This window comes from Primulina eburnea, chromosome 12 (genome assembly GCF_022965805.1).
Source record: "Primulina eburnea isolate SZY01 chromosome 12, ASM2296580v1, whole genome shotgun sequence".
Taxonomy (NCBI): Eukaryota; Viridiplantae; Streptophyta; class Magnoliopsida; order Lamiales; family Gesneriaceae; genus Primulina; species Primulina eburnea.
This window is the reverse complement of record NC_133112.1, coordinates 14,563,110-14,577,331: the sequence shown is the minus strand read 5'-3', so window position 1 is coordinate 14,577,331 and position 14,222 is coordinate 14,563,110. Positions and strand designations below refer to the sequence as shown.

The 14,222-nt window shown below is 33.7% G+C and overlaps 1 protein-coding gene and 1 long non-coding RNA gene across 3 annotated transcripts; one reads left to right on the top strand and one right to left on the bottom strand.

The window, feature by feature from the left end:
* Positions 1-4,370: 4,370 nt before the first annotated feature.
* LOC140806560 (ATP-dependent zinc metalloprotease FTSH 8, mitochondrial-like) lies at positions 4,371-9,618 on the bottom strand. 2 transcript variants are annotated; one of them, XM_073163110.1, is made up of 4 exons: positions 9,604-9,618; positions 9,468-9,522; positions 5,400-5,622; positions 4,371-5,284 (listed from the first exon to the last, which is right to left on the bottom strand). In XM_073163110.1, the coding sequence occupies exon 4, from the start codon at positions 5,061-5,063 to the stop codon at positions 4,614-4,616; it is 450 nt and encodes a 149-aa protein (XP_073019211.1). In that variant the 5' UTR covers positions 5,064-5,284; positions 5,400-5,622; positions 9,468-9,522; positions 9,604-9,618; the 3' UTR covers positions 4,371-4,613. The 2 variants fall into 2 exon arrangements, with proteins under 2 accessions (XP_073019211.1, XP_073019210.1); XM_073163109.1 differs by having other exon boundaries at positions 5,400-5,499.
* Positions 9,619-9,965: 347 nt separating this feature from the next.
* On the top strand, positions 9,966-14,160 carry LOC140808232 (uncharacterized). The gene is made up of 3 exons (XR_012112837.1): positions 9,966-10,230; positions 10,382-10,501; positions 13,958-14,160. It is a non-coding gene; the product is annotated as an uncharacterized lncRNA (long non-coding RNA).
* Positions 14,161-14,222: the final 62 nt, after the last annotated feature.

Sequence of the window (14,222 nt, the reverse complement as noted above, 5' to 3'; positions counted from 1 at the left end):
TTCTAATTCTCTAGTGCAAGTTAGAAGAGCAACAAGTAATCCGGTCGTGGACCTTATTCGGAGATCGAAGAAAGAGATTCGAAAAAAGTTCGTACTGATTTACAACAAGAGTTACTCCGCTAACACAGAAGTAGTTGGTGCTGAATGGATTATTCACTAAGATATATTTACCAATTCCCTATGAATGTTTATTGCATTTAAATCATTCGAGTGTCCAAAGAAAATTTTGAATGTCAAAATAAAATTTAAAACTTCCGCTGCTTTTTAGACACGAGAAAAACGGTACCCAACAGTTTTAGCTATTAATGAATTATAGGTTTCTTGTAAAATTGTTTCACATATTTATATTTAGGAGACGAGTCAACTCAATTTTTATCTACAACGAGAAACATAATTTTGGCATAAAATATAATTTTTTAAACTTCCACCAACTTCAACATTCTAGCCATTACTACATTGTCACAATCAATTTAAACAAAAGAGGTACTAAAGTTTTACTGAAAAGACTGCAATCGCTTGTTCGTTGTTGGGCAATAAAAGAAAAGGCTTTTTCAATGTGCCCGAAGGAAGTTCCGATGATATTTTGGAAAAAAAAAATCATGATTATCTATGTAAGACATAAAATTTGATCTTAATTTAGGAAAATTCCACACGTAAATTTTGGTTCACATTGGAATTGAAATTACAAAATTATTCATGTTTTTTATTTGCATTTTTTTTAGAAAAATCATTTATGATAATTGTTTGTAATTTCAAATATAATGTGCAACTAATGTATGTTTTTGTCTTGATTATTATTTAAGAAAAGAACAAACGAATGGTACTGTTGTACTTAAAAGAGAAATGTTTCTATTTCAGTACAAGTTTGTTGTGTTGTGTAACAAAAAAGTGGTCCAACCCATTTGAGAGGCCGGAACCTATCATTACTGATCTTTTCATTTTTATATTCGGCCAATTTCATTATCCATCACACACATTTTATAGTTATTATTATTTCGAATTTTGGATTAAATGGAAAAAATATTAAACTTAATTTTTGATGTAGAAATAATGGAATTTTCAATAGTAATAAATGATAGTTTTCTTGTAAGATTGTTTCACACTTTTATATTTGTGAGATGAGTCAACTCGATTTTTATCCACAACAAAAAATAATAATTTTGACATAAAACATAATTTTTTAAACTTCCACTTACTTTAATGTTCTAGCCATTACTCCATTGTCACAATCAAGTTCCACAAAATAGGTACTAAATTTGTACTGAAAAGCTGTTTTCATTTTTTATATTCGGACACTACCTTTATTTATCACATTTGAAAATTATTATTATTTCAAATTTTGGATTAAATGGAAAAATAAGAAATTGAATTTTTCATTTAGAAATAATGGAATTTTCAATAATAATGGCATCCGATGGTTGTAGCTATTAATGAAGGATATGTTTCTAATGAGATACATTTATATTTGTGAAACAGGTCAATTCGATTTTTATCTAAAATGAAAGTAATAAATTTAGCATAAAAAATAATATTTTTCAACGTATTAATTGAATAATATTTAATAACAGATCAAATATATTTATCACAAAATTGATTCGTAAAACTATTTCATACGAGTTTAAATGTATTAATTGAAGTTTTTATAGATACATACAACCTCCACCAATGTAAGAAATTTTTTTTATTGGATTATAAATCTGTTATTTAAAAAATATTCATGAAAGTTTCATATATGTGATCGAATATATATGCTTGAATTTAACATGTTCTCCATCTCAATCCTATTAAGACATTTAAAGCATTATGCATATTTTAGTTAATCGGAAACTGCAGATAACCATTTATGTTGTTATCTTCTCAGTTAATGCAAGCAGACATTTTCAGAGGAAAAAAAGTAATTCTTTTCACTATCATTTCTTATTTTTCCGTCCTGTAAATTGTCATTGTTTATATATATTGAAGGGAGGGCCTGGCCTATTTTTGGGATCTCTGAAAGAAACAGCAAGAAAGGCAGAGAAAAGATGCATACTTCTGTGATTAAGGAAAATGGAAACAAATTTAATTTCTAAATTGCTTTTATAGTATTTTGGAAGATGAAAAAATCTCATTGAATTATAATGTCTTTTATTATTTTCCAATCTGGTAACTGATAATAGCTCAAAATCAAACTTATTTAAGAGTGGATCTGGAAATAAATTTGTCCACAGATTGCTGCAAACTGTGGACCGCCCACCAGGAATAAAAACTCGGAGCCCCAAAAGTTTATTTTTCTTCATATATATATATATATATATATATATATATATATATATATATATATATATATATATATATAAAAGTGATTTTTGATATGATAAATAATTTTCTTGCTATTTAAACTTTAAATATGTTTATATTTAAATATAACGAATTTGTAAAACCATTCGCAATAAATTAAAATTCTCAAATATAAATCGGAAGCAATGCGTTGCTTTCAAGTCCTCCCATGAGGTAAATTTATGTTAACCGACGTATTGATGTCAATATATACTATTCTTAGTCTTTTTCTATATATAATAATTATATTCCATGTTCAAATTATCTTACATGTTATATGAACAAAATTAATATGATATCGTTGATGTAACGTCCAAAATATACAAAGAGGGACGGGGCTAGGGGAAGTGGTTTGCGCGTGCGGGTTTTCGTCTATGACAAATATGAGAAATTAATTTTAAGCTTATACAATGGTTTGGGATAGGCTTGAGTCGATAAAAGTACAAGAACGTCAAAATCGGTAATTTTTTATCCCAAGGACAAAATGATCATTTTACGTCTCGGGTAGTACGAAAAATTTGGCAATGTCCCGAAGAATCATAATACATGCTAAATGATATTTTAAAACGTTTATGATGAAAATATGAGATTATGATTTAGGATAAAGCTGTGCAATTTTTATTGTTTAAATACTATTTTACGAATTTGGAAAGGACACGATATTTTATGAAAATAAAGGAAAAAATATTTTGAAGGATGTGAATTGACTGTGACAAATATGATATGATATATGATGATCGGTAATATCGTGAGAGGGAAGGCCCCAGAGGGAGCCCGTTTACTGGAGAAGACCCCAGAGAGAGCCTGACGATCATATTTCCATTTACGGTATTGCCTAGTGCCCGTCCCCATGCGCAATGGTGAGCTAAGACTGATCAGCCGACCACATGATACAGCTAGTCACTTTCAAGGATCAAATTTCACCTAAAATGATATATTATGAAGGAAAGTTTTACGATTAAATGATTTATGATTTATTTATGATTACAAGCTTATTTTAAATAAAAGTATGATTTTAATGCTTGTGCCTGTATGTGTATTATTTGTTACATATGGTTAGAACGTGCTGAGTCATTAGACTCACTAGGTTTGGATGGCTGCAGGTGAGGTTGATATTGAAGGAAGCGCTGACGCTTGAGTGGATCCGAGTCCGACAGTACACTCCCGAGGGACATTTATTTTCCGCATTAGCTTGCTAGTTGAAGTTTTGAAATAAAGATTTTGAGAATGATTTATTTAGATATTTTTATGCTTTATTTTGAAGTTAGTTTCGATAATGTTAAAGGTTGACGTATGATTTTTGTTAATTGACGGCTTAGGGATTTTTATGCACTTAAAAATTTTAAATTTAAATGTTAAATTAAATAAATTTTTGGATGTTGGAAATGTTGAGTTATTTAGTATGCAAGTTTCGAATTTTACAAAAAAATAAATAAATAAAATTAGTAGAATTTTTAAGTTAAAAAGTATTAGACGTTTCAGTTGATGAGTTGTAATTCATTTAATACTAATTTTTTTTAATTTAAGATGAAGTATTTAGTTTGGGTGTACAGTGCTCCTCAACTCAAAAATAAAAAATAAAAAAAATAGCAATTTTCCATAATAATTAAATGTTTAGAAAGGGTTTGGAACATGTTATTTTTTATTTTTGAAAATGTTTGGAACATATTATTAGAGGATAATACCCATTTTCGTCCTTATTGTTTACCGCTTTTCCCATTTCAGTCCCTCTTCATTTTTGACTGCTTAATTAATCCTTCAAGTTTTCAAAACCTTTCTGAGTTGATCCATGTCGTTATCTTGACGTTAATATTAACGTTGACCAGGTCATGTGCCTCTCTCATGATCATTTCTTTGTAAACAAGAATATAATGGATTTGCACCACATATGAAAGAAATTGCTTTTAAATGAACCGATACAGAATCAGCGTTCAATAATAATGGGATAGGTATGGAAACTACATCTCCAGGAACATATTCCCAGTTCCATCCAAGATAGAAACAGAATGACTTCAGGAAAGCAATTTCGTGCTCAACGCCAAATTCAGGCTGTGGCATTCACAAGTAAAGAAAGAACCAATGTAATGTTTAAAATTAGCTATGGTGAACTCTAACCGATGATATACAGGAAATGAAGATCAGAGGATAAAATTTCATAAAATAAACTCATTTGTCTTGGACCAGTGCTATGCAAGCGGTAGAAAAACTAGGAACAATTATACCTAATAAACAAGAAGGTTCTAATTCATAATGAGATGCCTTTTTTTTCTTCTCAAAACCACCAATGTTTCGGTCTATCACTGAATCAAAGAGTGTTCCATTTTCACCAGTGTTTCCTCGCATCTGGCAGCTATCAAAGCAGCTTCGTTGCAAACATTTGCAATATCTGCACCAGCAAATCCAGGAGTGAGGGCAGCTAATCTCTGAGAATAGTAAGGAGGTTCGTGATCTAGTTTAAGCTTCTTCAAGTAGATCTGAAATATTTGTTCACGGCCTTTGATATCCGGTTTATCTATGCTAATTTGACGATCAAATCGACCAGGCCTCAACAAGGCCTTGTCTAAAATATCAGGTCTGTTGGTGCCAGCAAGGGTGCTTTCACGCTCATCATTAGAACCAGCAGAACCCCCACGTCCTCTTGCTCTGCCAATTGAATCAATCTCAACAATACATATAATACTAGGTGCACATTGCCTTGCCTCTTGAAACAAGTTTCTAACTCTTGACGGCCCAACACCAACAAACATCCATGAAATCAGAACCAGATATGGACGAAAAAGACAGCAGATTCACCAGCAGTCGCTTTTGCTAGAACCGTTTTACCCATCCCTGGATGTCCAACCAGTAGAGCACCTTTAGGAATTTTGGCTCCCAGCTCCTCATACTTCTTAGGGTTCTTTAGGAAGTGAACAAACTCCATAATCTCCTGCTTTGCTTCATCACAGCCAGCAACATCTTTAAAATAAACCTGAAAAAAAAGGAAAAAAGAGAAGACTTTACCTTTGGTATTGAGATTCATTTCCGTGGAATGGAAAATGGCTCAAAAAAAATTTGGATCAAACTGGTAGGATTTGATGACAAACCTTATTTTTTGCATTTTTGTCCACCTTCGTGGTGCGCTTTTTCCGATGTCGAAAATCTTACGTCCGCCATTTCCGACAGTACCTCCAACGCCAATTCCCCCTTGCATTTTCCGACCCATGTAAAAGAGGAATCCCAATAACAAAATTGTAGGAGCAAATCTCATTAATTTCTTTGTGAAGGCAGTCGATTAACACGTCTTTATTGTGGGTTTCGATTAATCCACTGCCATCACAAAGAAATGATCATGTGAGAGGCACATGATGTGGTCAACGTCAATATTAACGTCAAGATAACGACAGGGATCAATTCGAGAAGGTTTTGAAAACTTGAAGGATTAATTAAGCAGTCAAAAATGAAGAGGGACTGAAATGGAAAAAGCGGTAAACAATAAGGACGAAAATGAGAATTATCCCTATTAGTAGATACGAGTACATTGTCAGATGATTAAGAAAAAAGATATCGTTGAGTAGACAAATATTTCATGAAATAATTGTTTAGCTGGATATCTTAGAGATATATCCAATATTAGACCGTATTGAACCTACATTATCAAAATAGAGTAGGTCTCTTGTGAGCCGGTCTCACGAATCTTTATCTGTTAGACGAGTCAATACTACCGATATTCACAATAAAAAGTAATACTCTTAGCATTAAAAGTAATACTTTTTCATTGATGACCAAAATAAGAGATCCGTCTCACAAAATACGAACCGTGAGACCGTCTCACACAAGTTTTTGCGATCAAAATATTTATTTTTTTTTATTTTAAAAAACTATTCAAATGATGATGGATGGCTTAACGAAGTAGTGTTTTATCAAATATTTTTTAGACATTATTAACATTGAGATGTGGCCGACCCGAGCATACAATAAGGCCTTTTGGATTTGTGTTTCTTCCCGATTTTGTGCTAGTTCAAGCTACAGCTGAACCATAGAAATGGACGGTCAAGATCCCAATGCGAGCACTTTGTAATTTTCTCAGGTCTGTGTTTGTTCAGATTGCATTCGAACCGTTGAAATGAATGATTATGATTTGATCTGTGTGTTTCTTTATAAAACGTTGAGAAACACATAATGCGTTATATACTTGAACAGTTTCACGAATTTTACATATTAATCAACACGCAATCACCACTTTTTCGTTCTCTAGAATTTGATAAATATGGTAATTGTGTAGCAATTTTCAAAGTTTAAGGACTAAAAGTGGTGCGTTGAAATATTTAGGGATAAAAAATATTTAAGTATGAGAATAAGATGACTAAAATATATTTTTCCCGGAGGTAAGAATGTGACATTTGTACTTATTACTGTTATTGGTAACCATGTTCAGCATTCAAAAAATTAGACAAGGAAAATTCAAGTTGAAAAGGACTAATATGTATTATTTAATTGAGATCCGAGTAAAATGAACACGAAGATTCAAGATTGATTTTGAAGTTTTGATGCAATGTTTGTTACTTAGCTTTCTGATGTTATTTTTAAAGCAATATTCCTCGATGTAATTAAAGAAATATATACATTTTAATATTATTTATAAATAAATAAAAAGGTTTTTTTAAAAAACGTGGTGGTTTCCTCTATATAAGGTGAGGCTAGCTTGACAGATTTCCATTCTACGATCGAGAAGCATGGTGATGGTATGTTCCTTTTTCTCTCAAATAATAAATAATTATGTATCTTTTAATAGTTGATATTTAATCGTTGTAGGAGAGAATCCACGTTGTTCCCCAAGGTCCTACTGCGGTCGATAAAGATCTCTTGGATGCTGCACTCGCTAAAGAAGAAGAGATAAGAAACCTGGAAGCTGAAATTAAAGGCAATCGAAGAGAGTTGGAAAACCATGCTGCAATTGCTGCGCAAGGGCACGATTTTGAAGTGAGGCAGAAGAAGGACCATGTCAATTGTGTGCGCATTTTACTTTGATATGCTGTTTGCAAATGAGCCTCGAAACTAAAAGCTTCTCACGCATGCATAATATTATCATTAAGTCATTTATTCAAAGTGCGGTCCAGAACTAATTTTTGTTGTGTGCCTAACTAATTCCAACAAACTTCAGACAATGGTAATATTTTCAGCCCTCACAGTGTCATCCAGACGTGACAGTTTCAGACAAAAACTTTACCAGATCGTTGATGAGGCTGTGAGGGCCGAAAATATTACCATTGTCTGAAGTTTGTTGGAATTAGTTAGGTACGCAACAAAAATTAGTTCTGGACCGCACTTTGAATAAATGACTTAATGATAATATTATGCATGCGTGAGAAGCTTTTATTTTCGAGGCTCATTTGCAAACAACATATCAAAGTAAAATGCGCACACAATTGACATGGTCCTTCTTCTGCCTCACTTCAAAATCGTGCCTTGCGCAGCAATTGCAGCATGGTTTTCCAACTCTCTTCGCTTGCCTACAATTTCAGCTTCAAGGTTTCTTATCTCTTCTTCTTTAGCGAGTGCAGCATCCAAAAGATCTTTATCGGCCGCAGTAGGACCTTGGGGAACAACGGGGATTCTCTCCTACAACGATTAAATATCAATTATTAAAAGATACATAATTATTCATTATTTGAGAGAAAAAGGAACATACATGATTCTCAATCGTGGAATGGAAATCCGCCAAGCTAGCCTCACCTTATATAGTGGAAACCATCACGTTTTTTTTTTAATTTATTCGATATATAAATAAAAATATTAAAATGCATAGTATTTCTTTAATTATATCGTGGAATATTGCTTTTAAAATAAGAAAATTTGCATCAAAACTTCAACATCTTGTCAAAATCAATCCTAAATCTCCGTGTTCATTTTATTCGGATCCTAATTAAATAATATATATTAGTCGGCTTTTCAACCTAAATTTTTCCTTGTCTAATTGTTTGAATGCTGAACATGTTTACCAATAACAATAATAAGCACAAATGGCACATTCTTGCCTCCGGGAAAAATACATTTTTAGTCGTCTTATTGTCATACTTAAATATTTTGTATCCTTAAATATTTCAACGCAACACTTTTAGTCTTTAAACTTTGAAAATTGCTACACAATTAACATATTTATCAAATTCTAGTGAACAAAAATGAATAAAAATTAATAACTAAAAATATTATGTCATGACAAGAAAAAACTTGGGGATTTTTAAATTAGTGGGAAATAATCATATTATAATGCTACATAAAATTCCACAAAATCTAACCGAAATTATAAAATATTCTATTAAAACAAGAGAAAACTCACGACAAACACAAAAAAATAAGAGAAAATCTATAGCTTTGTTGTCAAATGATCGGATTTTATATCCCCTTGAAATTGGACACTTGGGTTAAAATCGGACAAAAACTTACAAGTTAAAGTATCAATATCTAAGTTTGACTAATTATAAAACTAATACAAAGAACAGTTAAAGTCACCGGATTTAAATGACTTTTTTTCTAGCAAGAATATACGAATGTAAAAGTTTGTTGGATAAATTTTTTCCACGTGAATTTCTCTTTTCACGTGACTTGCTAGTGTTTCGGATTGAATTAAATATTCCCCATTACAGTTTTTTTTTTTTTCTTTTTTTATGGTTAGGAGATTGCGTTTTCACTATAAAAAAAGGGGCTAGCGACGATTTGAACCGTCGCTAAAACGGTGAAGCGATGGTTGTAGCGACGGTTTGGTGGTCCGTAACCGGAGGTCGCGTCGCTTTCATATAGCGACGGTTTCTCAATAACCGTTACAAATAACGACGATTTTGTTGAACAACACCGTCGCTATTTAGCGACGATTTAGATAAAAAGACCGTTGCTAATTTAAACGACGGTTATATACAAACCCTCACTAATCTAAGCACTGTTTAACTTAATCGTCGCTATATTTAGCGACGGTTATTTACAAAACCATCGGTTAATAGACGGTCTATCAAAAAACCGTAGCTTAATGTAGAGACGATTTTTACTCTACCTAGTAAAAAACAACCGATGCATGATTTACAAAATTCATAATCTACTATGCTAAAATTCATAAATAAACTACTATGCAATAATTAAATATTAAAGTTTCTGTAAAGAAAACGCTTTAAAAACTTTACGTGGGCGAAGATATGCAGATCAACGAACACTTGAAGATCACACCGACGAGCACATCTACGAAATAAATACGAAAAAATGTGGGTACAATAAAAAAAACCGAAATTATGAAAAAAATTGATAGAATTTCACTATTACCAGAGAAGAAAGGCGAAAATCGCGTAAAGAAAATGCTCGTGAACCACGGTTTATATAGAAATGTAGCGACAGTTTTTTCCTAAACCGTCGCCATTAGCGACGGTTATCAGCTACACCGTCGTAAATAGCGTCTGTTTTTCAAAAACAGTCGCCGATTTATATTGGCAACGGTCTATTCTTACCCCTCGCTATTAGCGACGGTTAATGTACAGCCGTCGCGGTTCGCGACGGTAAAATAAACCTGCGCTATCCGCGACGGTTTTAGATAAACCGTCGCGATCTTACTTTAGTACGTATATCTCTACTATTCTCTACTATTTCATTAAAAATCTAAAACTGCTTTGCAGACACCAAATTTTTATTAACACTTTTGCCCTTTTGCTTCACCCAAAAAATCTTTCTTTCAAAATCACTCCCTATCTCCAACAAAATGTTCCACAAACCTGAAAATCTTCTCTTTCGAAAATCAATTCCCTGAAAAATCCACAATCGATTTGTTGGTTCCGACCTATATTCTTCGTGCGAACAGTCGGATCTTTCCTTGCATTTCTTAAACCACCATCACTATAATTTTCTGAGTTCTCAACAGAAGATTCCTTTCCATCTTCCTCAATAGAAGTTCTGCCTGTCCCCCACCAGCACGAGGTAATGAAAAGATAAAAACCATGTTCGTTATATTCTTGGAATTTGATGCTCAAGCGATAATGTTGTTGTTTAAATTTTTTTTTTTGTATGGTAAAGTTGATATATCGTGGATTGTATTGCTTAAAGTTCAAAGATTGCCAATTTTTAGGTGACAGAGAGCAATTCTTTAATCTCCACATCATTTCGATTTTTGTTTGCTCCTCGGGTAAATAGACAGAGGGAATTTAGCGAGAGAGATCTATACAAATGAGAGGTATGTTAATCTATCTCTTCTTCTCTTCGTTACCGTCAAATTCCTTTGATTTTATGTATTTATGTTTCGCATATTTTCGGTGAATTCCATGTGTGCGTGTTTTTTTAAAATTTTGCCCACGCTCATGCTGTGATTGGAACCTTTTGCATTTTTCCTTTTGATGCATATAGCTTGAAGTTTTATTTAAAGCTATGGCTGGGGGAATGACATTTAGAATTAGACTACATAAAATTATATGTATGTATATATGATTTACTTATAAACAGTAGCATCATCGTTAAATTAAAGGGTGTAAGATAGTCCTTTAAAAAGGGGGTGGTTGTTGGGAAATAATGGAGCTGGAGTGTTGTTCTTGGTTCATCATTACAATGGGAAGTAATGGATCTGGAGTGTTGTTCTTGGTTCTTCATTACAATTGTCTCAATCTTTGTTTGTAGCTTATGTAGAACCCGTAATTAGACTGCGTATAAGTCATGCATAATTCTAGTATTTTAAATTAAATTGACTTCATTGCATGAGTATTTAAATGCTTTCTTTGAAGTTAATTATTTTATTCAGTAGTTTAGATTTTATTCTTTTCAGTTAATTCAGTGAGACCGGACCGGAGTTGGAGTAAAGAGATAAAATTTATTGGTAAGAAAACATTTTCTAAAATTTATTTAAGATGAATAATAAGTAAATTTATTGTAAAAGAAGGTTTAAGTAATTATTTAAATAAGTGGAGATAAGTAGTAAATAGAGTTCAATAATTAATTCCTTAATTATTTTAAATATTTAATGAGTAGATAAAACACTAAAGATTAAAAATGCAATATTCAAGAAATATTTTCCCTCCTCTTTTATTATAATTTTCGGCCCCTTTAATTTGATTTAAAAATTTGTTGGCAACCCACTTAATTAATAGCTTTCCCTATCCATTCATGGTAAATAATTCTCTCAATTTAAATCCTCACTTAATTAATATTTAAGCAATATTCTACCATGTCTATCTAGCAATATTTTTCTCCCACTTAATTAATAAAAATCGATCCCCTTCTCCCCTCATTTAAAAGATTTAAATTAGTTAACAACTCAATTCCTTGATCCCTTCCTTATCCATTTTTGGGAGATAAATTCCTCACCATTTTTAATCCACATTTAATTGATAACTAAGCAATATTCCATCTCATTTGATTGATAATAAAATCGGCCTCTCCCCATTTTAAAAGATTTAATTATGATTTTCAACTCATTCTTTAATTATCTCCATTAACTTTTTTAGATAGATATCCTCCCCATCTTTGAAATCACTAGCAAGATTTAATTAAACCATTTATCCCTTTGCACCTAGACCTTAAAAGCGTCCATATGCACCTCTAGGATCCTCAAGAAAAATCTTTGATATCATTCTATTTCCTTATCACTCAAACTAGTAGATAGAAAGAATATTTCCCTTCCCTTTTATCTTGTATCTTCCCATTTAATTTCCTAGACTCCCTCCCACTCCATAATCCCGAAAATTTCAGTCTCCTTCACCACTAAAAATCGTGAGAGGCTAGGGTAAAATTAAGGAAGAAAAGCAAGAAAGAAAACAAGAGAAGCAACTCCGTCTCCTCCGCGCCGTATCGTCTATTCTTTTCGTTTTTCTTTCAAACGAAAACCAAGGCATGTATATGTTTTTATTGCTCTTCAATCAAGTCCTATTATCAATTATTTTTCATTACATGATCATCATTTCCCTTGTCAAAAACCGAAAATACATCAAAGAAATTTTCAGAAAAATAGCATGCAGATTTTTCGGTTTTCATGATGCTTCACGGGTTGGCTAGTTTTGGTTGTTGCAGGTATTGGTTCGACTTCCAGGCTCCCAAAGCTGATCCTAGGCATGTACTAGGACATGTTAGGAACACATTTGTCCAGTGGTTTGAGTCCCATGTCAGCCGAGACAAAGAAAATGACAGCAACTCCATTTGTGTCCATTTGTGTTTCAAAAAAATCTGATGTTGCTGTCATAAGGGAATGGATCGGATCATGGCTGCCCCAGGAGCCTATAGCCATGGTTAGATCACTTCCCTAGCATTTCTAAGACTTGACTACGTCGCCTTTTTGGTGGCTTGGTCCATGGTGCATCGATTTTTAAATCAAACGCAAGAACAGCCCCTCCCCTTCTCGGCCCCTTTGATTTTGACAGCATGTGTTGGTTCGAGTATGGTGGAATGGTGTGGAAGTTGGTTGGCCTAAAGCCCTTAGCCACGGTTCTCACCATGCCCCATGAAGTCTAGGTCGTGCCATAGTCAATCAAATGGCCACTGGAACGAGTCGAAACAGCAAGCGAAGCAAAACACACCTCACGCGCGCAAAGGTGCTCTCGGGTGAATCTTTTCGATTTTTGCTGGAATATTTCGAATTGTGGCTGGTCTAAAGCCCTTAGCCACGGTTCTAATCATTCCTTGGGATGTTGGTAAGAGTCTCTGGTCGGTGGTTCAAGCCCCAATGGCCGGTAGTCTCGAAAACGACGTAAGGAAACCAAGCGCAGCTGCTGGAATTTTCTGGACAGCAACTTGATGCGTCGGTTCGGTGGCTCGTTCGAGTTCTTGTTTGGCTTTTAGCCTATGGCCTTGGACTGGATAGTACCTCATTGAGTTAGGAAGGCCACGTTTTTGGCCGTTTGTGATTCGGATCATTTTTGAGGGCGTACGAGAATTTACGGTACGATGTGCCAAATTGACTCTCGAAAGAGCGTTTCATGTTTTGGCCTCCATTCACCTAGATTTCGGCCCTCACCATTTTAGGCACATAAATTCATAATTTTAAGTGTATTTTAATCATGACTATACGTTGGTTCAGTGTTGGTTCGGGTTGGCTCGAAGTCATGATTAAATACGAAGTCGTTGAGCGTCATCGTCGCAATTTTGAACTTAATTGCATAGTGTGGTCAAGTAAAAGCTATTGCATATTTTTCATGGCATACTCCATGTGAGAAAATAATACAGGACACTTCTTTTTGCCATTTAATTATATTACGTGCATAAAAATAGAAAATACTTATTTTTGAGATTTATGAAATATTGCTTGTGGTCAATTCACTATCATGGGAGCATTATTTTATCCGGTTTCCAGTTACCGGTCAGTTCAGTTTGGTACCACCCGGTCGCCAGTGACCGGTCAGTTCAGTTTGGTACCACCCGGTCGTCAGTGATCGGACATTTCAGTTCAGTGTAGGGGCCACTTGCGTAGACCATAATCTCAACAGAAAATTATTACATTTTATTTCAGTACAGGGCTCCAAGGAGCAAACATTTTTACTATGATTTTTCAGTTCAGTTATGCACGTATTATAATTGCTCAGTTCAAGTTATTTTCAGTATGCCCCATGACACGATATTTTATCCCATGCAAGTTTTAATATAGTATTTACTCGTTACCTACGATATATGCATGCTGAGTCTTTAGGCTCACTAGACTTGATTGTTTTAGGTACTGATGAGCATGAGGCCGAGGGCGGGGACCAGTGAGCCAGCTTGGGTCGGCAGTAATGGCACCCGAGGACCTCATTTACAGCCCTTACCACTTTATGCAAACATTTTTATCAATTGTTGGATATTCTTAAATTGTTATTTTTGCAAACAAATATTTCCTTCCGCTGCCATTTTTGGATATCAAACTTTGTTTATCGGTTTAGTTATGAATCAGGCATTTTATTATTTAAAAAGAAAATTTTTAATTTTCCGCAAATTTTCAA